Raw genomic sequence first — 26,523 nt, forward strand, 5'->3', positions numbered from 1 at the left:
AATATTTCTAATTCTTTTCTGAATTCATTCAGAAGTTTATCCATATCTTCTTTCAGTTCTTTAATTTCTTTGTGTGTTCTTTAAATTCACTGAATTCTTTTATCATGTTTATAATTGTTCTTTCGAGTTCTGTGTCCTGCATTATCTCCAGGTGGTTCTCATTGTACTCCTCTAGAGGACTATTGGTATTTGGTGTGGAAATGTTATTTTTGTTTTTCATGTTATTTTTTCTCTGTGATTTTGACATGTGAATTTCTTTTGTAGTTTGATTCTTGCATGAGATTCAAGCCTTCAAGTTTAGGTCTGCTTCTTTTTGTAAAATTTATGTGCCTTTGTGGTTTACTTTTTGGGCCTGAAAAGCTGGTTCAGCTAAGCTTCCTGTCCTCTCTTTTGATTTTATATTGGAGTGGCCAGATTGCTTTTGTCTTCAGGAAGTCCCACAAAAGCCCAAGTCAGCTGAGGATCAGATGCTCTCAGGCTTTCTCCTAAGGTCTGTATCCCTCCAGGAGAGATATTGAATTCAGGAAATTGAGGGTTGGACTGGCCTGGGAGCAGGGCCCAGGTGGCCTCAGGAATTTGGGGGTTGGACTGGCCTGGGAGCCAGGCCCAGGAAAGATGCTGATCTAGGGCAGCTGGTGGCCGTGCCACCCAGAGATGCAAAGGAAGATAGGGGCCTGAAGTGGCCCCCAAGGACTCCTGGGGACTGCACTGAGGAGCTGGGTTGGTTTGGATGCAAAGGATCTGGAAAAGGAAAGGTCAGCCCAGTCCAGGAACAAGGCTGGCCGGTTGTGCAGGCCCAGGGAAGTAGAGGGAGGTGAGGGCGGGCCAGGCCTGGAGTGCTCCTGGGGACCCCAGAAGGGACTGAGTTGGTCTGGATGCGAAGGCTCAGGAAGCAGTGGTGGTTCCCCAGGTGTCTGGGACGCCAAGAGAAGGAATGGGACAGGACCCAGGCTAGGAGGAGATATGGGTGGGGGAGATGGGAGGGTGAATGAGGCTGGGGGAGTCAATGTGCGGCGGGCGTGATCGACTTACCCCAGAGAGTGGCCTTCAGGTTGGAGAGAGGCCTGCAAGTCGAGCAGGCCCAGGGAAGCAGAGGGCCTTCTTTTCATTTTTTGAGACAGGGTATCACTATGCAGCCTTGGCTGGCCTAGAACATGATATCTTGACCAGGCTGGCCTTGAATGCACAGAGTTCTGCCTGCCTCTGCCTCCCAAGTTCCTGAGTGCTGGTATTAAAGGTGTGTGTCACCATGTCCAACCCACTGGGCCGCTTTTTTATCAGCCCATAATAATGAGGCTTTGGAGGTGGATCAGACCATCTTTTCCACATATCGGCTCCAAAGATTTCCCTAACCTTTGCATAACTAGCTAGTGTTCAGAGAATTCAAAGTAAGAATACAGTGACAGTAAGAATACAGTGATTGTCATCACCAGGAGTTAAAATAAACCACTATAGAGTTGAGGGAAGGGGGTCTTATTTTCCATCCCATTGCCTAGCCTGATTTCTTTGAGAAGAGGTCATTTTAAAGTTCCCATTCTCAGCCTGAAGGCATGTGCTGATGTGCGCAGCTGGGTTTGTGATTTGATATTGTTCTTGTAAGCACATAGCATAGCTGGAAGGCTGGGAAAGGCCAAGCAGGCTATAATCACGTAAAAGGGTATATGTATGAGTGCGCATGTGTGTGGTGAATTTAAGACACAATGACAGAGGAGGAAAAATGACTATAAAAAAAGACACTTAGCAGCTCTAGAATCCAAGAGACAAGGCTGCCCAAATTCGCAACCAAGCTTTGCAATGGCAGCCACAGTTGTGTGAGCCAAGAGACAATTTGTACATTGACCTGGGAGAAATTGCTTTTGTCTTTTCTCCTATAAGTACAGAAGTGGACCACTATCAACAGCTTCAAAATGAAAAAGTGTCTTTCTCAGTAGTTCTCAAAATGTGGTACTCAGACAAAACTAGCAGCATCAACAGGGCCGCAGGAGTTTGTTTGGCACTTTTTTTTTTTTTTTTTTTATTTTTTTGAGACAGGGTCTCCCTGTAGCCCCAGCTGGCCTGGAACTTACTATGTAGACCAAGCTGGCCTTGAACTCAGAAATCCCGCCTGCCTCTGCCTCCTGGGTGCTGGGACTAAAGGTGTGCTCCACCACACCTGGCTGATGCTCACATTTTTTAACTCATTCCAGACCTACTGAATCCAAAGCTCTGACAGTGGGGCCTGGCCACCCATGTTGTAACAAGCTCTCCAGTCAATTCTGAAGCTGGGTCGAGCTTACAGGCCGCTAATCTACTTCCACATGCTTACATTCATAACCATATGTGACGTGTTAGTTTGCATCCTGTCTAAGGAGGCAGCAGGGACTTTTCCTCTTCGGTGAGAGCAAGTCCTCAGTGGGAGAGGCAGCTCCATTCTTCAGGTATGAAAGAGGTGACCAGGACATCTCCATGGAAGGAAACAAGAGCTGGGATCCCTCTGAGCATCCTTTCCATTGAGTTTGATGCTGCCTCTTGTTACAGGTGTAATTACTCAACCAGGACTTGCTGCTGGTGGGAGTAAGATGTATCACAGTGAAAACTGAGCACCTTTTCACTTTCCTGGGACTGAGGGGCGATAGGTCTGATGCTTTTCTGGAATTTTTATTTTCCATTCACTCCAGATTTGCCTTCTTAGTTCACAGGCTGAAGCCAGCTGACATCAAGGTCATTGGAGCCATGGGTGACTCTCTAACAGTAAGTGACCTTGACTCTAAAAGAAAGGAGGGTAAATTTTGTTTCATTATTTAGATATTCATTTAGTTTTGAGTCAGGGTATCGTGATGCTCAGGCTAGGTTCAAACTCACCATGTAGCTCAGGCTGGCCTGATCCCCCTGTGTCCACCTCCCAGGTGCTAGGAATACAGGCATGTGCCATGCCCATCATGCCCAGCTAGGAGAGGAGATTTTTAATGAATGTGATAGTTTGAAGGGAAAAATGGAGAAGAGGTTTTACTCTTAGCCCATAAATGTTGCTGTTTTCAGCCCTAAACTCTAGCCTCCCCCATTCCACCAGCCCACCCGAGCATCCAGTATTCCTTGCCCAACATGTTTCTCTACCTCCATTCTGACTTCAACCCAATGACTGGAATGAAATGAGGGCAGGAAGTCAAAGGGCCCCTGAGGGACTCATGAGTAACAGCAAGAAGTCACACAGCCCATGCCCATGATGAGACAGCATTGGGCTGGGTCTCCCGCCATGAGCACCTTCAAAGACCCAGCCAGTCCTCCATCTGTCCATGTAGAAAAGCTAAAAGAAACTATGCAGGAGGGGTCAGAGAGATGATGAGGTAGGAGGGAGTGCTGATGGGAGTGGAGAGGTGGGGATGAAAAATGGGGTCAGTAAAAGAGGTGCAGGTTCAAAGATGATCAGACCCAGCTCTGTAGCTGCCCAGTGGTAACACTCTAAACCTCATAGACAACATTCTCTAAATAATGAAATCAAAGGGCCAGGCCTCGTGGTATAAGCCTTTAATCCCAGCACTCAGGAGACAGAGGCAGGTGGATGTGCGGTCAAGTCCTGCCTGGTTTACAAAGCAGGTTCCAGGCCAGCTGAGGCTATAGGGGAACCCTGTTTCAAAAATAGAAATATCAAGCCTAAAGAAAGCCTGAAGCAGGGTGGGAGGGGGAGTTCCCCAAAGGTTTTTAAAGACAAGTTTTCACTTAGTAGTCATCCCTGATGGAGTCTAGCTGCCATCCCCTGGATCAGTTAGAAGGCAGCATCTCCAGGTTTAAATTCTTCAAGAACCAGATGGTACCTGGTCACAACTGTGTCCTGTTTATAGTGAAATTAGCTCACTCAGTAGCCCCATGGCAAAATCCTTTGAAGTCTGACATTCCTTACATTCAACCAGTAAAGAAGGGACAGAGAGTATCCAAGCCACCCAGCTTGTGTGTGCTGAAGCCAGTCCCAGAACTCAGGGGTCCTGACCTTGGCTCCAGGATGATAGCCCTATAACAGTCTCCTCCATAAGACCTCAGTAGCTCCCCATCCCAAAAGTTCTACTGTGTGTAACTATCTGGGAAAGACTGGCAGACTGGTCCTTAGCACCTCACTGCTGTGTTTTCTAGCCACTTCCTGCTGAGAGAGTTCTGATATCACCTCCATCCCTCTCCCCCATGGGCTCCTGAAAATGTTCTCAGGGCAGAGAGCCATAGAGAATCATATATGCTCAGGACTTTCCTGGGAGGAAGCACTTGGAGTGTGACATACCTGACAGGTAGTAAAAGGATTGGGTAGCAGACAGTGGGAATCATAACCTGGGGAATCTCTGGAGGACGTCAGAAACACGTGCTTCAGGGGAGGAAAAGCACCTGCAGTGTGTGGCTACATTCTGGGTTTGTAAGATTCTATTCTTAGTCCAGTAAGGATATAGTTTCATCTTATTGCTAATTTTGAACTGTACATACATGAGCTATAATGGTATGAAAATATTAGCATATGCTTCCTTCTATGATGTTTCACAAATTTAAAAAGTGAACACAGGACTTTAAAATATGTCGTTTCGAAAAATATATGCTAAAGTCTCATGTTTCTCTCAGGTAAGGTCCAGGCAGGTTTCCCAGGAACAGGCAGAGCTGTAGATGGCACCAAACTTTCCCAATATCCCAGAAGGGGCAGACAGCACATCCAGATGTACTACCATCTGGATGCTAGAACTCGCCCAGGCTGTCCTGCCCAGGATAAGGGCATGGACCTCCTAGCAGGTGGACAGTTGTGGGCCCAAAGAGAAAGCAGGGACACCCACTGTTTACTTTTCCTCTTAGGCAGGCAATGGGGCCGGGTCCAAGCCTGGGAACGTCTTGGATGTCCTGACTCAGTATCGAGGTCTGTCCTGGAGGTGAGTGAGACACAATCAAGCTCTGAACACCCCCAAGCTTTCTAGGAAACAGTTCCTCAAGCAGAGGAGGTAGGCTGTCTAGTACTTTCTGTAATGAATTTCTAGGCTCAATGTGAGGAAGGTATGCATCAGCTCCTTCAAATCGCTACATTCCCTAAAACAGGAGGGGCGAGCTGAGCAGTTTGGAGGAGAAATTGCACAAACATTTGGGGTGGAAATGCTTCTGTCTTCCATCTCTCCTTCTGGGATGCAGTCTTGGGAAACAGGTCTGAATGATGAATAGATGTCAGCCTTTGAGACTGGAGTCGTGTCCCAGCTGCAGCTGCCCAGCTACATGTGACCCTGAGCAAGTTGCACAACCTCCCAGAGGATGTCTCCCTATCTTGGCCACAGGGATAATAATACTGCCCAAGCATTGTCTAAAGATTAGAGAGAATTACATGCCCAGCACAATGCTTCATATAAAATATGTCTAAGTGGTAGCAGGCATTATTATTAGTAACTGACCTTCATTTCATGAAGCAAGGACCATGGCTCAGAAAGGACAACTAACAGATTGCATAGCCAGATGGAACAAGAATAAGATGCAGGGTACCTGGTTCCTGACCAAAACCTAAATATTTGTGCAGGCTGGTTCCCAATTGGAGGATGACCCAGCTGTACCCACACACTGCAGTGAGCAGGGCTTGCACAGTGTGGTAGAAGGCTGGCTGGGCCTAGGTGCTGTTTCCTCTGCCTGGAATCTGGTATCTCCAATCTCACATCAGCTTCACCCTGAGCATGGAATCCCTTCCATCTTGCTCTATGTTCCTGCACATCATTAACCCCCAAGTATCTGGGGAATCTATGTTCTTAGATGCACTCAGCACAGAGGGAGGCTATAGAAAAGCTGAGTTCCCGTGCTGGCTCCCTTGAAGATACCCTTTTAATAAGAGCTCTTCTAAGCTAAACAGAAAGACTAGGGCAAGCTAGTAACAGTAATGGCCTGTGAAAGGTCTAAGTGGTGTGGAGCTGGCTAGTCACAGAATTGGGAAGGCAGAGAGCAAGGGACCAACTTAGTTCTCTGTGCCTCGACATCAGATTACGACTCAGAGTTTAAAACACAAGAGCAACAGCCATGACGTGTACGTCCGTTTGCTTGCTTACTTGTTTGCTCTGGTGTCAAGAGAGAGAGGAAAGGAGCTGCATCCTGATGTCCAGTTCTTGAAAGGAAATGATGGGGGAAGGGAGAATCCCCAGGACTGTGATTCAGAAGAAAAGTCTTATCTCGTGTCTGAGTGTTTGAGTTTGGCTGTCACTTTAAAACTTCGTTTTCTTTCTCGTTTCTCACAACAGCATCGGCGGAGACGAGAACATCCACACAGTGACCACCCTGGCTAGTGAGTACTCCTGCCTGGGCCCTTTGAGGGGCAGGCAAACTGCGCCTGCGCACTCCCATGTTTCTGCCTGGAGGTGGCCGGTTTTGCAGGGCGGTAGAACTCAGCTGCATGCAGTAGGGGGCGCAGCTTCCCTGAATCTGCTGCCCTGGCTCAGCTCTTGAGCCGATTAAATCCTTGGAGGGTTTTGTTTGTATTTTTGTATTTTTCAAAAAGGGAAGTTGTCTTTATTTAAGAAAGGAATTGGGTAAGAGAAGAAAAGAGAGTTCAAACCATATCTTAGTATAAATAGTTTTAAAGTAATCCAAGAAAGAAGAAAAGGGTTGGATCCCCACCTTCACCTGTCATTCTGGACACTGCACCCATCTGGGAGGCATTCATTTAGGGCTGCTGGGGCATCTCTGATCATAAACAATTGCTCCATGAATCTTGAAATCATAGCAATAAGGCATGACGTTACCTTGAGCAGGCTGTGCAAAGAGCCATATTTGGAGCTTAATATTTTCTTTAATTGATTTGCTGACAACCTGCTTAGAATTATTTTTAAACCTGGCTGCACTCTCTGAGGGGTCTGCTCTTATTCTTTTCCTCTTATGCCCATCCCAACATTTATTCTTAATGTACACCTTCATCTAGTAGGGTGTTAATATTTACACTGAATTCTTTCCTTTTAGAAGCATCTAGGAATATACCTTGGAAGGGTTTGATTGATTTTTTCTTATTTCTTTTTTTGGTTCATATCCTTTTACAATAATATAATTTGAGGAGCTAAGAAAGTATTTGAATTTTAAGGCAACAAGGATGGAGGCTAGGGATGCTTAAAGTCCACATTGGCAGACCTGATCAAACTTCACACCTGCTATCTGTTTTGGTTATTGGAAAATAGTGTTGAATTTAAACAGGTATATTTCTGTGTCACAAGTACTCTCTGACCATGATTGCTGGGAGGTGGCTTAGGTTGCTTCTGTGAGTGTGATGAACTGGGCTGTGAGATGGCCTAGCAAGATGACTGGACATCATTATAGCTCAAGATCAAGTTGCCCCTGGGGTGGACCCCCTTGACACACTTAGCCTGGGATATCAGCCTTCTTTACTAGAGATGCAAAGGGAATTTGGTTTGAGGAGCTAAATAATCCATGGTAAAATAGCTGCAGAAATGTGTTACAAGAATACAAGGTTAGAACAAACATCTGCCCACCTCCCTGTTTAAACTAACTTGGTAGATGTTCTCGTGCTGGCTGTTTGAGAGTTAGAACTATGCATGGATGACATCAGCACAGTCTCTTTGAGGGCAAGCCTCCTCAAAGACAGGCATGTGAATGATAATCAGCAAGTAAGAAAAAAATCGGCAAGGAAATTGAGATTTTGAAACAAAAAATAGAACTCTTAGAAATGAAAAAAATTCAGTAAATCAAATAGCATGATAAAAGCATCACCAATAGATTTAACCAGGCAGAATAAAGAATATCGGGGACAGAGGACAAGATGGAGGAAATGCTACATTCAAATATCAATAAGAAAAATAAATTGGCATTGCTACAATGTCTAAGGAGTCTAGAATATGGTCAAAAAGCCAAATCTAAGAATTGAGGGAATAGGGCCTGGAGAGATGGCTCAGCAGTTAAGAGCACTGACTGCTCTTGCAGAGGACCCAAGTTCGAGTCCCAGCGCCTACATGGAAGCCAACAATTGTCTGTAACTCCAGTTCCAGGGGATCTGATGCCCACCTCCAACCTCTGCAGGCATTGTACAACACAGGTGCACCTACCTACATGCAAGCAATACACTCATGCACATAAAATAGAAATAATAAAAAAAAGAATTGAAGGGATAAAAGAAGGATCTGAGATAGACACTAAAGGCATACAGAATCTAGCCCATTAAATTTACAAAATAAAATTTCTGAAACCTAGAGGAAAAAAATAGATATTCAAATGCTTGGGGCATTTAGAACTTCAAATAGACCTGACCAAAGCAGAACGTGTCTACAATGTATTGTCATCAACATATCAAAAATTTTAAAAAGAATATTTATCATTGTAAGGGGAAAATACCAACTCACCCACAAAGGCAAATACATCAGAGTAGCAACAGCTCTTGCCAGCAACCCTAAAAGCCAGGAGAGCATGGAAAGATACATTTCAATCCCTGAAAGTAAGTCACTGCCAACAAAGATTGTTATATTCATTAAAATTATCTTTTAAAATTAATGGAAAAATAACATTTCAATATAAGCACAAACTAAAACAATTCAAGATTACCAAACCAGCACTTACCAGAAGATGCTTAAAAGAATGCTACTATACTCAGAGGAGGAGGAAAGACAGTCTCAATCACAATAGCACAAGAAAGAATACATTTCATGGGACGGGAGATGGCTCAGAGATTAAGAGAACCTTGCAGAGAACCTGGGTTCGGTTCCCAGCATCCACATTGTGGTTCACAACTCTCTGTAATGCCAGTTCCAGGGAATCTGACACCCTCTTCTGGCCTCTATGGGCATTGCATACATGAGTGTACTTACATACAAGCAGGCAAAACACTCATGTATATAAAAATAAAAATAGATAAATATTTTTAATGTCATGAGAGAAATAGATGAACAAAGGAGAGGTAGGAAGGAATCCATCATGCCCAACATGGTAACCAACAAATTCCTAATGCTAATGGGAGAGAAAGAAAAGAATGAAAAATCTAATCAACCAGAAAAACAACCAACAAAATGAAAATAATTAGTAAATTTTCTTCAACAATAAATTTAAATGGCAATGCCCATAACTCACTAATAAAGAGGTGGAAACTGGCAAACTGGATTTTTAAATACTAAATCCGACTGGCTTTTGTTGCCAAGAAACATAGATACCCACAGACTGAGTGACAAAGGTTGAAGACACTCTATCACATGAACAGAAGCTGAAAATAAACTGGTGTAGCTATTTGGACATCTGATAAAGTGGGCTTCAAGCCAAAATTAGTCAGAAGAGCTAAAGACCACTATGTATTAACAGAAGGAACAACTTATGGAGAAGAGAGAACATTTGCATATATATAACATATATATAGTAAGTGGGGCTCCAGTTTCATAAAACACTAATAGACATAAAGGTCAGATAGGTCCTGGTATACTAATAGTGGATAATTTTATTCCTCCTCTGTCATCTTAAATCAGCCATCCAAACTAAAAGTCAACAAAGAAACAGTTGAACTGTGCCATAGAGCAAATGCACTTCATAGATGTATACAGAATATTCCATCCAACAATTACAGAATGCACATTCTTTCCAGTAGCCTGTGAGCTTCTCTAGTTCACATTCTAGGTCACAAGTCAAGTATTAACAAATACAAGAATGTAAATAATCCCTGTACCTTATTAGATCATAGTGTAATAAAACTAGAAATCAACAGCAAGAGAAACTACACAGATACAGGGAAACTGAATAATACAATCTTGAATGGCCAGTGAGTGGGTTACTGAAGAAATCAGGAGGAAATTTATAAATTCCTAGAACCAACTGAAAATGAGAGCACACTTACTGGGGCCTTGGGACACAGCTAAGGCCGCTCTAAGAGGAGCATCTACAGCAGCAAGTGCTTTCACAGAAAGACCTGAAAGCAGCAGATGGCACAAAGGAACAAAGGTCAGGACAGAAGTTAATAAAACAGAAACCAAAAGAATACAGGAACTCAAAGAGTCCGTTCTTTAAAAAAATTAATGAGAGCCAGGTGTGGTTGCGCACACCTTTACTTCCAGCACTCGGGAGGCAGAGGCAGGCAGATCTCTGTGAGTTAGAGGCCAGCCTGGTCTACATAGCGAATTCCAGGCCAGCTGGGACTACAGGGAGACCCTGCTTCAAAAAGTCAAAAAAAAAAATTAATGAGATTGACAAACACTAGTCAAATTCCAGAGGAAGGAGAGAAAAGACCCAAATTAATAAAATTAGAGATGAGAAGAGGAAGGTTATGACAGATTCCAATGGAATCCAGAAAATCATTAATGAATACTTTGAAAACTTAGATTCTAAGAGCTAGAAAATCTAAAAGAAATGTTTAGTTCCTAGACATATATGACCTACTAAAATTAAAATCAAACTGCTTCAACAGACCCATAACAATCAAGAGATTGAAGCAATAATAAAAAGTCTCCGAGTGCAGAAAAGTGCAGCACGGTACAGATTTCCTTATGAATCCTACCAAACCTTTGCAGAAGAGCTAACACCAATGTTCCTGAAACCATTCCATAAGACAGAAAGAGAAGGAACATTACTTAACTCATTCAACAAAGCAAGAATTACCCTGAACCAACACTGGATAAGAACATGATTGCAGCAAAAACTATAGACTAATTTCCCTCGTGATCACAGATACAAAAATTCTTAACATTCTTGCAGCTCAAACACAAATAACAAAAAACAGTTTTGCAAATTTAATGCAAGAACACATTAAGATCATTAACACCAAGATCAAGTTGGTTTCATTCCAGGGATGCAAGGATGTATCAACATATACAAATCAGTAAGGTCATAAGTCACAAGATCATTTCAATAGATGCAGAAAAATATTTCAACAGAGTTCAGCACGTTTTTATGATAAAAGCTCTAAGAGTCAGGTGTAGTGCTGCATGCTTCTAATTCAGCACTCAGGAGGCAGAGGCAGGCGGATCTCTGAGATCAAGGCCAGACTGGTCTCCATAGCCAGTTCCAGGTCAACTGTGGCTACAGGGAAACCCTATCCCCAAAAGACAAAAAACAAAAACCCTTGAATAAACTAGGACTAGGAAAATGCTTCCACAAACATATTTGCATAATCATGTTTACTGTTACACTACTTATTTATAATAGCTTAGAAATGGACCCATCATAGATGTCCATGAACAGATGAATGAATAAAGAAAAGGATGTACACATACCACATACACAGTGGAGTTTTATTCAACCATAAAGAAAAATGAAATCATGACTCTTGAAAGAAAATTGATGGGACTGGAAATTATTACATGAAGCAAAAGGAGCCAGACGTAGAAAGACAAATGCTATGTTTTCTCTCATATGTAGAAACTAGATTCCAAACAGCACATGTGATGGAACTAGAAAGAGGACCACAAGAGAGGGGGAAAGAGAGGGTAATGGAATACACATGACAGGAAAGCAGGAGCAGGGATCTGGGGAGAGATGAAGGGAGCAGGCTGGGGAAAGGACTGTGATGGAGTAAGGAAGAAGGACAAATTAGAACAAAGTATATGACACACATATTTGAAAAATAACATAATAAAACCCATTACCCTCTGTGCTAACTTAAAAAAAGCAAGGAAAAATTAATTTGTCAGATTCATCCTCCCAATTTAAACTTATTATAAAAGTATACTAGTCAGAACAGTAGAACCTTGGCATAAGAATAGACAGATCAAGGCTGGAGAGATAGCTCAGCGGTTAAGACCACTAGCTGCTCTTGCAGAGGACTGAGGTTCAATTCCCAGTACCCACGTGGCAGCTAACAACCATCCATAACTCCAGTTCCAGGGGATCTGACACCCTCTTTTGACTTCCTCAGGCATTGCACAACATGGGTGCACTTACTTACACACAGGCAATACACTCATACACCTAAAATTTAAATAATATTTTTTTTTAAAAGAATAAACAGGCCAGGCGTGGTGGCGCACGCCTTTAATCCCAGCACTCGGGAGGCAGAGGCAGGTGGATCTTTGTGAGTTTGAGGCCAGCCTGGTCTACATAGTGAGTGCCAGGACAGCTGGGGCTACAAGGAGACCTCAAAAAGACAAAAATAAAAAATAACAAAGAGATCAACCTAGTAGAATTGAGAGTTGGAAATAAGCCCTCATATTTTTGGCTAACTCATTTTCAACAAAGAAGCTAAGACCATTCAATGGGTATGAGGGATGGTCTTTCCAGGAAGTGGCTCTGGGACAACTGGAGAGTTATATGCAAAAGAATGAAGTGAAATTCTTTTTTTTTTTTTTCCTGGATCTGATGCTTTATTACTATTATTTGAGATTAGCAAACAGAATTAACACAACATTGAGCAACTCCAGATTAGCGTTCCTTACATGGATGAGAAGCAGCTGACTTAGCAGGCACTGATTTATACTCCTGACAACTGTCACCCAGTTCTGCAGTGGGTCAGGCCTCGACACAACAGAGCCATGTCCCTATTGCTTTTTCCAGCCAAGCTTTTTAAAGGGGCCACAGGACACAGATATCTGGCCACCTGATTGAACTGCCATGGTCTTAGCCCAGATGCAAGCCTGGGGAGATAGGACCATAAAAACCACACCTCAGAAGATGTGGCCACTGTTCAGGGCTCTGAACTCTGAACAGAGGCAGGAGCAGCAAAACCTGTCCCTTATTTTTAAACCACCTTAAACACCTCCATATTTTGCCCTCTTTCTGTACACCTGGTCTTTTTACCTGGATTTTTTTTCCTTCAGAGTTGCTACTCTTTTATTAACGACATAATGAGTCCACCAAGGATCAAATATCCCCCTAGATGGAGATTAAATCAATCAAAACGTAACCTGGGACATGTACCTAAAATCTTAAGGATGGGCAGCAGAAGAGTCACCCTAAACCACTATCCTAACAGCTCAGGACCCATGTGGGGAGGGGTGGGAATGAGGAGGAATGACATGCATTGTTGAACCTGACAACACTGCGGTGTCCCCAGGACCGTGCAGGCACTGTGGCCCCTACTTCCCAGACGCTGCTCATACAGCTTGGGAATTAGTCGTCCCACTCAGCCTGGTAACACGTGCCCGCCACCGGGGCTCCAAGGTGGTACTTCTTGTGGAACGACGCCACCTTGAACTTGCCACAGTGGTCTCCAGACCGGTTGCTGAGAACGGGCTCATTGCACTTCAGCAGCTTGTCCTGCTCATACACCAGTCAGACATAGCGATGGAGGCCTGTGCCACTGGGAGGCCCGGAGCCCACATAGTCTGAGAGGATGGTTTCACTGCTGATGTCGTTGCCCTTCATGTTGACCACCAGAAAATGGTGCCACTCCCTGTATTAGGGGTCTTTCCTGCTGGGAGCATCCGGGTCTGTGAGGACCAAGGTGTACAGTTTCCCCAGGTCAAGGCCGTCCCACGCGATGTTGCTGGGTCTGTTCTTAACCTGGGTAGGCGTCAGCACTTTGCCCAACTCGTCCACCTCCACCCCGGCGTAGGAGACCCGCAGCGGGTGCTGGGGCGGCTCATCCACCTCCTGCAGGCTCAGCAGCCCAGCCCACTTGCTGATGTCCATGGACATGGCAGCTGCGGGCGGTTCGACCCGAGCGAGCAAGGCCACGTGCTGCACAGACCTCGCATTGCAAACTGGCCAGACTGCGCGGGGCCTCCCTGAAGTGAGATTCTTGTTTCACACCATCTACAAAAATTAACTCAAAGTAAATCACGGACCTAAATGTAAAACCTAAAAATTAACTCTTAGAAGAAATTGCAAAAGCAAATTTTCACGACCTGGTTTCCAAGCCTCCTTAGATATGTTATCAAAAGCACAAATGGCAAGGGAAAAAAATAAAAGATAATGTGCTTCAAAGAATACCATGAAGAAAGTAAGGGTGCCGGGCGTGGTGGCGCACGCACTTAATCCCAGCACTTGAGAGGCAGAGGCAGGCAGATCTCTGTGAGTTCGAGGCTAGCCTGATTTAGCGAGTTCCAGGCCTGCTGGGTCTACAGGGAGACCCTGTCTCAAAAAGATCAAAAGAAAAACAAAAACAAAAACGTGTAAGGCCAACCCAAAGAGTGAGAAAATATTTACTAATGAAGAGATACTGAATATCAATAGCCACTGGTGTCAGTCAAAACCAGTGAGATGTGTCTCCATATCCAGTAGCATATGGAGAATAAAAAGATAATGTGGGTGAGGGATGTAGAGAAATTGGAGCCCTCAACACACTGCTGATGGGAATGTAAAACGGTGTAGCCAATTTTTGGAAAAAGTCCTGGTATTTCCTTATAAGATTAAGTAGAGTTACCATATGATCTAGCAATTCTACTCCAAATTATATATCCAAAAGAAATCCACACAAAGACTTGCACACAAATATTCATCACTGCATTCTTCAAGCATCCTTAAAGTGGAAAACAGTCCAAATGCCTATCACTTGAGGAATGGATAAATAGAATGTGGTTTATTTATACAAGGAATCTCATTCAGTAATAAAGTAATGAAATGCTGTATGCTACAACATGGTGAACTTTGAAAACATTATGCTGAGTGAAAGGTACAAGCCACAAGTGACATATTGTATTATAAGCTTTATTTATATGAAATGTCCAAAATAAGCAACTCTTTAGAGACACAAAATAAATTGTTAGTTGCCTTAGGTTTGGAGAATGAGGACTGACTGCTAATGGGTACACTTTTCTTTTGGGGACAATGAAAATATTCTAATATTTATGGTGGTGTTACATAACTGAATATGCAAAAACCTATCTAATCATATATATAAACTGGTGGATTTTGTAGTATGAATTATATCTCAATATAGCTTTCATTTTTTTAGAAAGACAAAATTTTATGAGAAAATAACCAAGTGTAGTAGCACGTCCTTTAATCCTAGCACTCAGGATTCAGACGGGCTACACAGTGAGACCCTGCCCCACCCCCCAAAAATCCCAGAGTTGTATTTATTTGGTGATAATTTGTTGGACGCCTACTGTGTGTGCACAAGATGTTAAGTCTCAGCCTGCTCAGCATTCTAGTCCCATGCTGGGGGAACATGAAGGTAAGGTAAGACTATGGGGGGGGGGCACTGTGCTTCATCCTCTACACTCAGTAGGGCTCACCAAAGGAACTTGAAGGCTCTGTGTGGTAATGTACGCCAGTAATCCTAGCACTCAGGAGACTGGGGCAGGAAGATCACCAGTTTGAAGATAGCCTGGGCTACATAGTGAGTTCTCATCTCAAAATAACAACAGCAAAAGAAGGGACTTGGAAGATTGCTTTGGTACCCCATTAATAAACATGCCTTTTTATGTTTCCAGATATCCTCCGGGAATTCAATCCTTCCTTGAAGGGTTTCTCTGTTGGCACTGGAAAAGAAAACACTGCTAGAGCTTCTTTCAACCAGGCTGTGGCAGGAGCCAAAGCTGAGTGAGCTGGAGTGTCCTGGAGAGGGTGGAGACTGGGAAGGAGTGGAGTAGGGATTCCGGGAGTTTGGCTTAGACTGGGATTTTGGCTGCAGACTGAGAGGCTTGGTTTGGGTGAGGAGTCAGGGTAAGAGACTGGAATATGCTCTCTTGAAATCATCCCTTTCTATGACACAGAGATCTGCTAAGGTAGGCTAGTCACAGACTCTGATGTGCTTCATGCAGACCACCTGGCCTCATCTATAAACCTCATGCCCTCACAAAACAGTGGCTATAAGAGGTTCACACAGTCTCACTTGTTAGCATGTTACCACTCTATTCTTTTAAAGATTTATTATTTTTAATTGTGTGTATGTGTGTGTGTGTGTGTGTGTGTGTGTGTGTGCATGTGATCACAGGTGCCCTTAGAGGCCAGAGGAGTCAGATATCCTGGAGCTGGAGTTACAGGCAGTTGTAAGCTACCCAATATGGATTCTGGGAGCCAAACTTGAGTCCTCTGTTTTTGAACCTCACACTTCCTGCCTTCCTCAGAGGGGCATTTGGGGCTCTGCACTCTGCACTCTGCACTCTGTGTGATTCCTATGTCATAGGAAAAACTCTGGCATGGGAGGTAAGACCCTGAATCTCAGTCTACTTTTTCTCTGGCCTCTATAGTACTCTGATGCTAAGAGATAAGGCTGTTGCCTGTCTCTCTCATGGAGGTTGTGAGCCTTGACACCATCTTATGGTGAACTGTACACTTGCATGTATTGGGTCATGATGGTGGTCCTGGAACCAGTACAAGTGCAGGGCTCACCTGGAGAACTACTAGTGAGCTCAGAAATCACTATGTTGTGCTCCATGGATACTGAGCTGCTGATCCCTGAAAGATAGCAGGTTAGCTCTCCTGGGCCATCCAGCTTCATTACACTACTATTCAAAGCCTTAAATGTTTCTTGGAGTTTGTTTCTGGGTCATTGAACATACAAATACTAGACACAATCAAGAAAAAATAAGTGAAAAAGATACTTTCTGTTTAATCCAATTTTTTCTCCCAGAGTAAACACAGATCACACTTCTCTATATAGGTCTCAAGAGTCTTGTGTTTTGGTTCCTAGATTCCCTAGTGGTTTCTCAGATCTCAAGACTGTCCTGGAGCTATAAGTCGCCTAAGTACCTTTCTCATTTATCCCTTATAGGAATGATGGGTCATGCAAAGCCTAATAGGTTTTAGAATGAATTTGGGAGCTGATTTTCCTTTAAAGGGATATCAGTGAAAGGCTAGTGTGATTTATCACTTTAAATTTTTAGCTTACTTTAATATGAACATAATTTTCCTTTTCCCCGGTATGTATCAGCTGGTGGCATAAGAGGAAAGGGTGTTCTAAGCATGATTAGATCAGGGAGACATGGAGTCAAGGACCTCCGAGAAACTACAATAAGCATGGTTCATGTGGCCTTGAGTCTCCGGCCCTACTTTTTCCTAGGCCTTGAGGAAGGCATCTGGATGGTAGAGAAGAGCTGGAAAGGCTGTTGTCCCCATGTTACACTTGAAATTACAGCACAAAGAAGCTATATGGTCTGAACAAGACATCAACTTGACTGCAGGGTCTGGCCTTATGTCCTTCAGGCTTTATTCCAGGCCTGCTCATAGCCCCTTGTCCTAGTTTGCTTTCAATTGCTGTGCTAAAAACAGACCAAAATCAACTTGGGGAGGAAAGGGCTTATTTGGCTTATATTACAGTCCATCATCAAGGGAAGCCAAGGCAGGAACTCAGGGCAGGAACCTGGAACACAGACCATGCAGGAGTATTGCTTATTGGCTTTCTCCCCTGGCCTGTGCTCAGCCTGCTTTCTTATATGGTACAAGACCACCTGTCTAGGGGTGGCACCACCCACAGTGGACTGCCCCCCCAATCACTCAACAATCAAGAAAACACCCTACAGACACAGCCACAGGCAATCCAATGGAGGAAATTCCTCAGTTGAGATTCCCTCCTCCCAGGTGTGTCAAGTTGACAACTGAAGCTATCCAGCACTCCCTTCATGTGCACATAGCAGTGCCCAAGTTACAGAGTGCCTTCATGATTGTTGCCCTTGTGTTCCATACAGTAACTCTGTGAAGTGGACAGGATAGAGGGTTGATTCCCATGTTTTATCAGTGATTAAAAACTAAGGCTCTGAGCAGTGGAGTAATCATCCCAAACTCTGGTCCATAGAAAGAGCAGACATCTGATAACTTTAGATTCATGGAGGAGGAAACCCAGACTCAAACAGGGTAGATGACAGACACAAAGTCCCCCCCACACCACACACACACATATCTGATACCTAGTATACTAAAGCCAAGATCAGAGCAATTGGGCTAGAAGTTAAAATGGGACGTGGGGGACAACTGATATTTCCTGTTAGGCACAGTGCCAGGGACTCTATGGATGGTGATGGTGGTAGTGAGGGCAGAAACAATTCTCAGGATGCTTGCCTTGTGTTAGGCCCCAAGTTCTTTACATGACACCTCATTTAATTCTCTCAATTCCATGAAGAGGGTAAATCTACCATCATTTTTTACTTTCAGTCTTTTTATTTCCCCCTGTTCAGTTCTGGACCTTGAACCCAGTGCTCACTTATGACAGGCAGGTACTCTGCCACTGAGCCAGGGCTTCAGCCCTAGTGGTCTTTTTCTGTCAATACTTGAAAGTTTTACTTGGAAGTGAAACAGGACATAGATGCACATCATACTGAAGGAGTGAGTTCTCTGCTCTTAGTACTTCTGAGCCATGTAAACAAGGGAGATCAGTTTACCCAGTCTGTTTCTTTTCCATCTGCTGATTTCACCTTTTAATATTCAAACTTGTTTTGTGAATGTTGATTTCTGTACTGAAAACACTATAGCATTTTAAAAAATCTCTAAAATCTCAAACTTTTTACCTACCAATAAATGATAGAAAACAGAAAAGTTTTGTTTCAGGGCTGGAGGGACAGCTCAGTGGTTAAGAGCACTGGTCACTCTTACAGAGGACCCAGGTTCGATTCCCAGCACCCACATAGTTGCTATCAAACATCTGTAATTTCAGCTCCAGGGGATCTAATGCCCTCTTCTGGCCTTTTCGGGCATTGCATGCCACCAGTGCACTTACATACATGCAGGCAAAACACTTATACACATAAAATGAAAACAAATTTATCAAAAAAATTTAATCAAGGCTTTGTTGATGATTTTAGACATTAATTCCATTGGTCTTTTCTAACAGATGAGGGAGGTCCAGATGGGTAGATTAGCTTTCTGTTGCAGCAGTGAAAGGCCAAATCGGGCATACTGAGTACCATCATTTTTTTCACAAAGGAAAATATTGGGTTTGTAAGGTGAAATGTTCTGCCAAGGACTCCGATTCCATCAGCTATAAAACTGCAATTCAGACCCATGCTGTCTAGCACAGTAATGAATCTTACCCAAGGGGATGCTTTGCCAATCTCATTTGTGGCCACAATGACCCTCTACAAGTAGGTTTAATCCCTATTTTACAGTCTTTGTTTTTCAGAGTGGGGATCAAGCCTGGGGCCTTGCATATGCTATATTCCCACTCCTTCAGTCTTTTTAAATTGAAATTTTGAGTCATTTTCTCACAAGAACAACAGGCAGCAAAGTGTCCAAGCCAGATGTGTCTGATTTGGCCATGTCACCTTGAAGGTGAAAAGGCTGAGGCCATAGTATCTGCCAACATGGGTATGTGCTGATCTACACATGATGTGAAATACTCACATACAAACCTTTTGTGTTTGCCTTGAACAAACCTGGATTGGAAGAGGAAAAAAATCATTAATTATGCCAACCAGAAAAGTAGCCCTACTGAAAGCCAAGCCCTCAAACGTGCAGGGTTCTGCCCTTCCCAGGCAGACACTCCTCCCCAGTAGAGCGTGAGTGGAGAAGAAGCTCTGTATGGCATTCAGTCCTGCTTTCCCACTCTCCAGCTGGTTCTCTCTCTCTCTGCTAAGTTGCTCTTCTAACCTCTGTTCCTTACTTAACTCCCTACTGCCTATCCCCACAGTGGCTTAGTCGCCCAGGCCATCAAGCTGGTGAACCTGATGAAGAATGACAAGGTGAGTCTAGAAGATTCAAGATAGGACTTCCCAGACAGGAGATGATCTAAGCATGACTAGTAGAGACATTCAGGAAGGAGTCCTCAGAGCCAAAGACCTCTGAGCAACCACAACAAGCATGGTTCACATGGCTTTGACTCTCTGGCCCTGTGTTTCCACAGACACAGGGAAGTCAGCAGTGGGGTGAGAGATGCAGAGGAGTCAGGCCGGGTTTCTAGCAGATCTGAACCCTAAATCTTTGTTCCTCAGCAAAGAGGGTTCCCATTCACTTGTGCGGTCAATCAGCTAGAGAGCTATGAAGAGCCAAGTCTAGGGCTACAAATAAATACATGGAGAAGGTATAGGCCTGTCCTCCAGGAGCTTAGAGGGGAGACAACATGAAAAATCAAGACTATGAAACATTTGATTTGTGCTTTATAAAGAAGGTTATGCATCGGGTACAGTAGGCCACAAAAGGGATAGGTCCTCTACTTAGAAGTAGACTAGGAAGTAGTCCTTGGAAGGACTAGGAAAGGAGATTGAGGTTTGTGAGCTGGGCTCTAAAAGATGAGCTTGAGGTGCTCTCTTGGATGACAGATGAAGATGCAGGCTCAATGCAGACCTGTTTGGGGAGCTGGTTCCAGGTAGATAAAATGTCGAGACAGAGGTTAGAGTTGGTTACTTAGTATATAAAGCAATATACTCCAAAATCAATTACAGGAAGTTTCAGAATATTTCTATACAGTTGAACCTTTCTGGTTTTTCCTTTTTTTTTTTTTTTCATTTTTTCTTCTTCCATCCTCATTTGGAAGCAGAGGTCAGAGTACAAAGCTCTCCAGGCCAGAGACAATCTAGGAGGCTGTGAGTGTCACTGCTATCCTTAGGCCACAGTGCGTGCAGTGTTTGTGGCCATGTCCCTTCCATCCCTTCGGTGTCAAATACTTCTCTAGGTCTCTTGTGGAGGAGGTAGATTCCGGAGGTGGTAAACTCTCTTGAGCATATGCTTGGAGCCTCCATGTTGCTCTGGCCAACCTCTCCAACTGGATTCTTTCCATGGGGAGCTTTAACTCATGTGAATATCTAAGTTAAGAAAGCTCCCACTTGAGGAATCATTTCTTCCACAAGGCAAATTGAGAACTCCAGATTTCTAGATGATTCTGTTACAGCCTTTCCTTCTCAGGGTTGGGATCTATTATCTCCTAGCCATTTCCTTGTCATGCTAAAGAGACAGGGCAAAACTCAGAGGGCATCATCTCTCCCCACCAAAGTGGTTGGAGATTGACTGTGTGCTACTGTGTGCACAGAGCCACAGGAAGTCCAGTGACCCCATCTAAAACAACAAACCATTTAGAAGTGATGACCCCAGAAGCCCCCAAACCAAAGAACAGAAAGTTTGAACTCTCTGGTATGTGGGGCCCTCCCTTTGGAGAGTTCAGTACTTTGAATTTTCTCTACTTGACCCTGTTTGTTTTCTGTTCATTTCAGACAATAAATTTTCAGGAAGACTGGAAGATAATCACTGTGTTTATAGGAGGGAATGACCTCTGTGATTCCTGTAATGACCCGGTAGGTCCTCAGGCCCTTCACTCTGGACTCAGCCTCAGAAAGAATTTCCACAGTTGACCATAGGCTCCTAGAGCAGCACAGCTGGGTCAGGACTTTGTCCATGCCTTGGCATGGATCCAACCTTGGATAACCCTAAGACCCAGAGGACATTCACCTGCCTGGAGAGAAAACAGCAGGATTGGTTGGAAGATTGATTCCTTCCTATCAAGAGAGCTTGATAATATCATGCTAGAAGCCAAGATAACACTGCAATATCTAGAAAAATCTAGCTAGTTTTCATGGATAGTCATGAGTCATTTCCTCTCTGCAGTGCTTAGCAGTCTTGCCATCTCCACCTTTGTGCTGTCACTATAGAAAGTGATTTCCTAGGAAGGTGATTAGGCAAGAATCAAGTCTGATGGGAAACCCACATAGCTGAGGCTGTTGCTCTGTGACTGCTTACATGTATCTGTCCTACAAACCCCAAGGTCTCTAAAGGAGACCCCTTAGTCCATACCATTGTGAAACTTGAACCCATGCCTGTGCCAGGCACTGTGCTCAGAAGTCAACAGTGGCAAATGGAATTCAGGCTCTGTCCTCAGGGAGTTCCCTCAGCCAGAGAAACAGGCAACTCGCCAAAACATGAGCAAGACATCACCATGGGGTTCTGATGCTGAGTAAATAAGAGAGTCTGAAATCAAAGTTGCCGTGAAAACTTGGTATATGGGGAGCATGTGGGTTATCAGAGCACAGTGCAGGAGACTTTCCAGCTGGGACTTAAAGATACATATGTTGGGCAGGAAGTGAGGGGACCAGAAGAATACTATAGAAGTGGATAGTGATCTTGCCTGTGAGCTCATGCTCAGGGGGTGATCTGTCCCCCAGCCCTTCATAACCCACTTTCCTGGTATCAAACTCACCTAAGGCTAGGGACATTTGAGCTGAGATCCAAAGGACTCACAGGAGATCTGAAAGGCTGCTGGGGACAAAGGAGCATCTTGAACCATGGCCCCCTCCCAACTTCTTGCATGACACAGCTTTAATCTGTTTTGTAAAGTAGAGCTCTTGGTTAGATTGCATCAAGAAAAGGAGTTCCCCTGCTTTCTTTAACGTTTGAAAACTGGGACTAGAGAGATGGCATAGCCAGTAAAGTCTGCTATGCAAGCATGAGAACCTGAGTTCAGATCTCTAGCACTCTCCTGAAAAGCTAGGTGTGTTGGCACACACCTGTAATCCCAGAAGGTAGAGACAGAAGTATTCCTCGGACCTGCTGGCCAACCAGTCTATCTCAGTCAGCAAGTGAGAGACTCTGTCAAAAAATAAGGTGGCGAACAACTGAGGAAGACCCCTCATGTCAACCTCTGGCCTCCACATACACATACATGTAGATGTCCACCTGCATATATCCATGTACTCACAAATGCATACACATACATGTACACAGTTTTTAAACCACTGGTATCAAGATCAGGAGAAATAAGAATTAAAGAGCGTTTGTGTTTGTAGGGTCCACAGGACTCCCTCTTCCTCCTGCTTGAGGTAGATGTGATGCTGTAGGTACATGAAACTCAGCCAGATGTCCTCTAGTGACAACAGCACAGGAAGAGAGCAGGCAGTAGGACCAGAGACTGTTCACACTGCAGATCTTAGGGTCATCTGCTCCAATACCCCCTTTTCTGATGGGCCCAGAGATGGGATATGCTGTAGCTAAGACTACACCTAGCCAATATGAAATCACTTCAGAGCTTTTCATGGATCTATGAAAAAGGAAGGGCATTTTCCTAAGGGCCATGGCCATAGTAAGCCCAAGGATTACAGCTAGGGCCCCCAAAGACAAATCTATTTAAATATTGCCAACTCTGAGATACAGGAAGAGAAGAAGCCAAGATTAGAAACAGCCCTGGTCAGTAAAGAGATAAGATCTTGCATGGGGCTCAAGCAATTCTTCCTCTGCCTGCAGGTTCACCATTCTCCTGAGAACTTCACGAACAGCATCAGGGAAGCCCTGGACATCCTCCATGCCGAGGTATGGAGGTTAGACCACATATAGGTCTCTGAGCGGATCTGTCATAGCCTTCATCTGTGGCCTCAGAGGCCTGAAAGCATCTCTAGTTTCTGCTGAAACTTCTTGGCAGGTCTCTCTTGTCTGGTCCCCAGAAACCTCCAGGCACTAGCATCAGTGGAGAAGCAGAGATAAAAGAGGAGGGGGAGCTGAAGGAAGTGGACTGAACCAGGAGGAAGTCACAAGGCCTGAGTGCCAGCTAGAGAGCAGGTCCCAAGCCCATGGGAGAAGCTGATGCTGCCCTATTCTTATGGTCCTGGTGACTGATTCTGTCTTTCTTCAGGTTCCCCGGGCCTTTGTGAACATGGTGGAGGCACTTGAGATCATCAACCTAAGGGAACTGTACAAGGAACAACAAGTCAACTGCCCACGGCTGGTCCTGAGGTCTGGAAGAAACTTCTTTCATGTTCCTGAAGGGGCTGTGGACTTTAGCAGATTTGTTAGGAAACCCTGGGGCAGAGAATGAGGAGTGCAGAGACCACCTCTATTCTAACTCGAAAGGGTCTCTCTGGGGGACCTCTGAGGAGTTTTTATTATTTTTTAATTGTTTTTTTTAAATTTAATAACCACATGATTAGAAGAAGCATTTCATCTAATATATTCAGTAACACTCCAGAGCAATGATACATCTCTTTCAAAAGTGGTTGTAAATTTTTAGGTTCACAGTTGAATTAATACAGTTATACAATATTGAACTCATTATAAACTCTATAAGACATAAAATTAAATGAGGTTCCAACGTTTAAAAAAGATCTCCACTGCGTTGTCAAAACACACAGTTTCATACAGAAAAATTCATTTCAGGGCTCTTGACATTGAGACGTTTTCACATGCACTTCTAATCTCTATATACATGACTATCACTGGTCACAGTTGCCCACCTTCTGAGCTCCTCGGCATCTGAGCATGAATACTAACACGTAGATGTTTGCACATGTGCCTTTAATCTCTATGTATCTGATGATTACTAGTCACAGTGGGTTACACTTGGATCCTTAGTACCTGAGTATGAATATAAAGTCATCTGGTAAATTTCACTGGTAGGAGTTTTGTTTTTTTAAAAATCAGTATAGACCTCAGCAACCTCTGGACTTTCACCCTATTTTGGTTACCATGGTAGCCACAGGACACCCTTCATCCATTAGAGAGGGAAGAGAAGGTGTTAGCAAGGGTAGGCAACAGAGATGGCTCAAGGTGCCCTCAACCCACTGCTGCTGCTAAAACCTATTGCATAGCATGTCCAGAGTTTCCCCACCACCTCCCAGAGGCCCACTACCAAGGTAGATGGTGTTTCTGGCTAGTGTGTGTACTCCAGGTTGGACATTCACAAATACAGGGCCACTGTCACTTTCTAGAAGAGAAAGGAACAAAATCAGAATCCACAGAGTCCAGAGGACAATCTTCCCCAGAACACAGAGCACTTGAGTCCTCAGAGGACCCTCCTAAGAGGCTGGCCTCATCCCTCAGCCTCCAGATACCAAACAAAGATGGCTTCCTCCCCTAGCACCATGCAAGTTCCTGGCCCTCAGGAGCAAGACATTCTTCTAACTGAAGCATGACCACTTCCCACAGATTCTTTCCTGAAAGTCCTCTTCTGCACCATTTGCCCAGGTTATAGAAGCTATGCAAACCTTCCTCCCTAGCCATGGATCTTTGTATAAGCCCCCATCACATCCCTGAGCATGTCATGTGGTTGTTAGTCACTGCTGTGTGGTAATTATCCCCCATAGCCTGTGAGCTCTGAGTCACTGCTAGCACAGTGTAGGGGCTCAGGGACTGTTTGCTGAATAACTGAATGAATAATTCACAAGGGCCAGGCTTGCTCTTGAAAATTAAGGGATATGCAGGATGATCCCTGGGGATCCATACCAAACCTTCCCTAGGGGGGTATGGGCAGACTGCACAGGTTCCCTGGAGAAGGCTTCAGGGTACTGTGAGCAGAGACAGGCTAGCTGTCAGCAACACGTGCCTATTAACACAGCTGGTGTCAGGCATGCTATTTTCAACTGCTGACTCATCTGCTGGCTCCCACTTTCTCCAGTCACTGGGCCATGCAGGGGGTTCAGTGTATTCATTTCACTTCAGAGCAGCTCTCCAAAAAGCCTCCTGCTACTGGTCACTGCAGAGATTAAAATTAGAAGTTCAGAGGAGGCATCTGCCAAGTCCATTTGAAGATGGGAAACGGCCAAGTCACTGAATGTCAGAGTTGATGAATTCAGAGCCACTTCGACCTGTGACTGTACTCTCTGCCTCTGCTGTTCGGTCTCAGTGGCCTCCTCAGTGGTGCTACGCCTATGCTGAGCCATCTGAACTACTATCACCTTATCCCCTAGGCCAAAAGCCCAGATTTGCTAGATGGCCAAGCATAGCAGAACTGTAGACCAGATAGAAGCAGTTTAATTCAGGGACTAAGCACTCAAGTTCAGAATTAGAGAGACACAAGTTCAAGTCCCAGCTCTCCTCACTATCTATATGGCTATGTGACCTTGAGAAAGTTGCATAACCACTCTGAGCCTTGGCTGTCACAGCCACCCATGGTACTAGGGATTAAACTCAGGGCCTTGCACCTTTAGGGAAATGCTCTACTACTGAGCTACATTCTTGGCCCTTTTTATTTTTTAGACAGGGTCTCATGTATCCTAGGCTGACTTCAAACTCACCATGTAGCCGAGAGTGACCTTAAATTTCTGATCCTCCTGTGTTCACCTCGTAGAGTGAACAGGCATCAGGATTACAGGCATACATGCCCTGTTTGGGGGCGCTGGGGATGGAACCCAGGGCTTTATGCATGCTAGCAGGTACTCTACAAACTAAGCCACATTCCCAGCCTCCTTTTTATTTTTTATGCTGCGACAGTATATTGCTAAGTTGCTTAAACTGGTCTCAAATTCATGATCCTCCTGCTTTAGCCACTGAGGCAACTAGGATTACAGGTTACATCAGCCTCGATTTTCTCATCTATAAAATGAGCTAGAGCTCCACTTCTAGAAATGCTGGACGATTTCAACATGTTGATACATATAATTCTTCTCATAGTGCTTGACACAGTTAAGAAGTAATGTAAAGTAACAACTATTGCTATTGTCACTATTACTGTTTAGAAGGAGGTAGACCTCCCTGCACAGCACTGGCCTCAGACTGCCATTGGGTGACACACCTCTGTAGAAGTCACTTTACAGATGTCAGAAGGAATGATTTCTTTTTCAAGAGCAAAGTCAGGTCATGGACATTTTCTATGGCTTTCTTTGGCCCAGTCAACAAACCCTCCCTGATCCCTATTGCCTTCATCTTAAATATATTCTGAGTCTCAAGCGAGAGCTTTTGTTTTACTTATTCAGGTGATGATCTTGGGGTGGGTGCATCTCTCTGGTTTTGTCGGCAGGATCTTGTGTCCTTGCGTCCTGAAGTTTGATGATAATGCCACAGAACTTGCTGCCTTGGTTGAAAGGAACCGGCAGTATCAGGTAAGTCAGGAAGGGGTTCTACCACTGTGCAGGACTC

General features: G+C 44.2%; 1 protein-coding gene and 1 pseudogene across 2 annotated transcripts in view; one reads left to right on the forward strand and one right to left on the reverse strand.

The window, feature by feature from the left end:
• Plb1 (phospholipase B1) overlaps positions 1-26,523 on the forward strand; it is a 129,710-nt gene that overhangs the window by 47,741 nt on the left and 55,446 nt on the right. The window contains exons 16-24 of the mRNA XM_029561251.1: positions 2,672-2,730; positions 4,801-4,874; positions 6,210-6,253; positions 15,255-15,363; positions 19,385-19,436; positions 20,901-20,981; positions 22,921-22,986; positions 23,306-23,406; positions 26,405-26,486. Of these exons, the coding sequence (XP_029417111.1) occupies positions 2,672-2,730; positions 4,801-4,874; positions 6,210-6,253; positions 15,255-15,363; positions 19,385-19,436; positions 20,901-20,981; positions 22,921-22,986; positions 23,306-23,406; positions 26,405-26,486 (668 nt within the window). The remainder of the gene's footprint in view (positions 1-2,671; positions 2,731-4,800; positions 4,875-6,209; positions 6,254-15,254; positions 15,364-19,384; positions 19,437-20,900; positions 20,982-22,920; positions 22,987-23,305; positions 23,407-26,404; positions 26,487-26,523) is intronic.
• On the reverse strand, positions 12,839-13,515 carry LOC103730231 (annotated as a pseudogene). Its single transcript, XR_001872332.1, has one exon. The product of XR_001872332.1 is annotated as a phosphatidylethanolamine-binding protein 1 pseudogene (transcript).

The sequence above is a fragment of the Nannospalax galili genome, unplaced genomic scaffold, assembly GCF_000622305.1.
Source record: "Nannospalax galili isolate Female #2095 unplaced genomic scaffold, S.galili_v1.0 scaffold893, whole genome shotgun sequence".
NCBI classification, from domain to species: Eukaryota; Metazoa; Chordata; class Mammalia; order Rodentia; family Spalacidae; genus Nannospalax; species Nannospalax galili.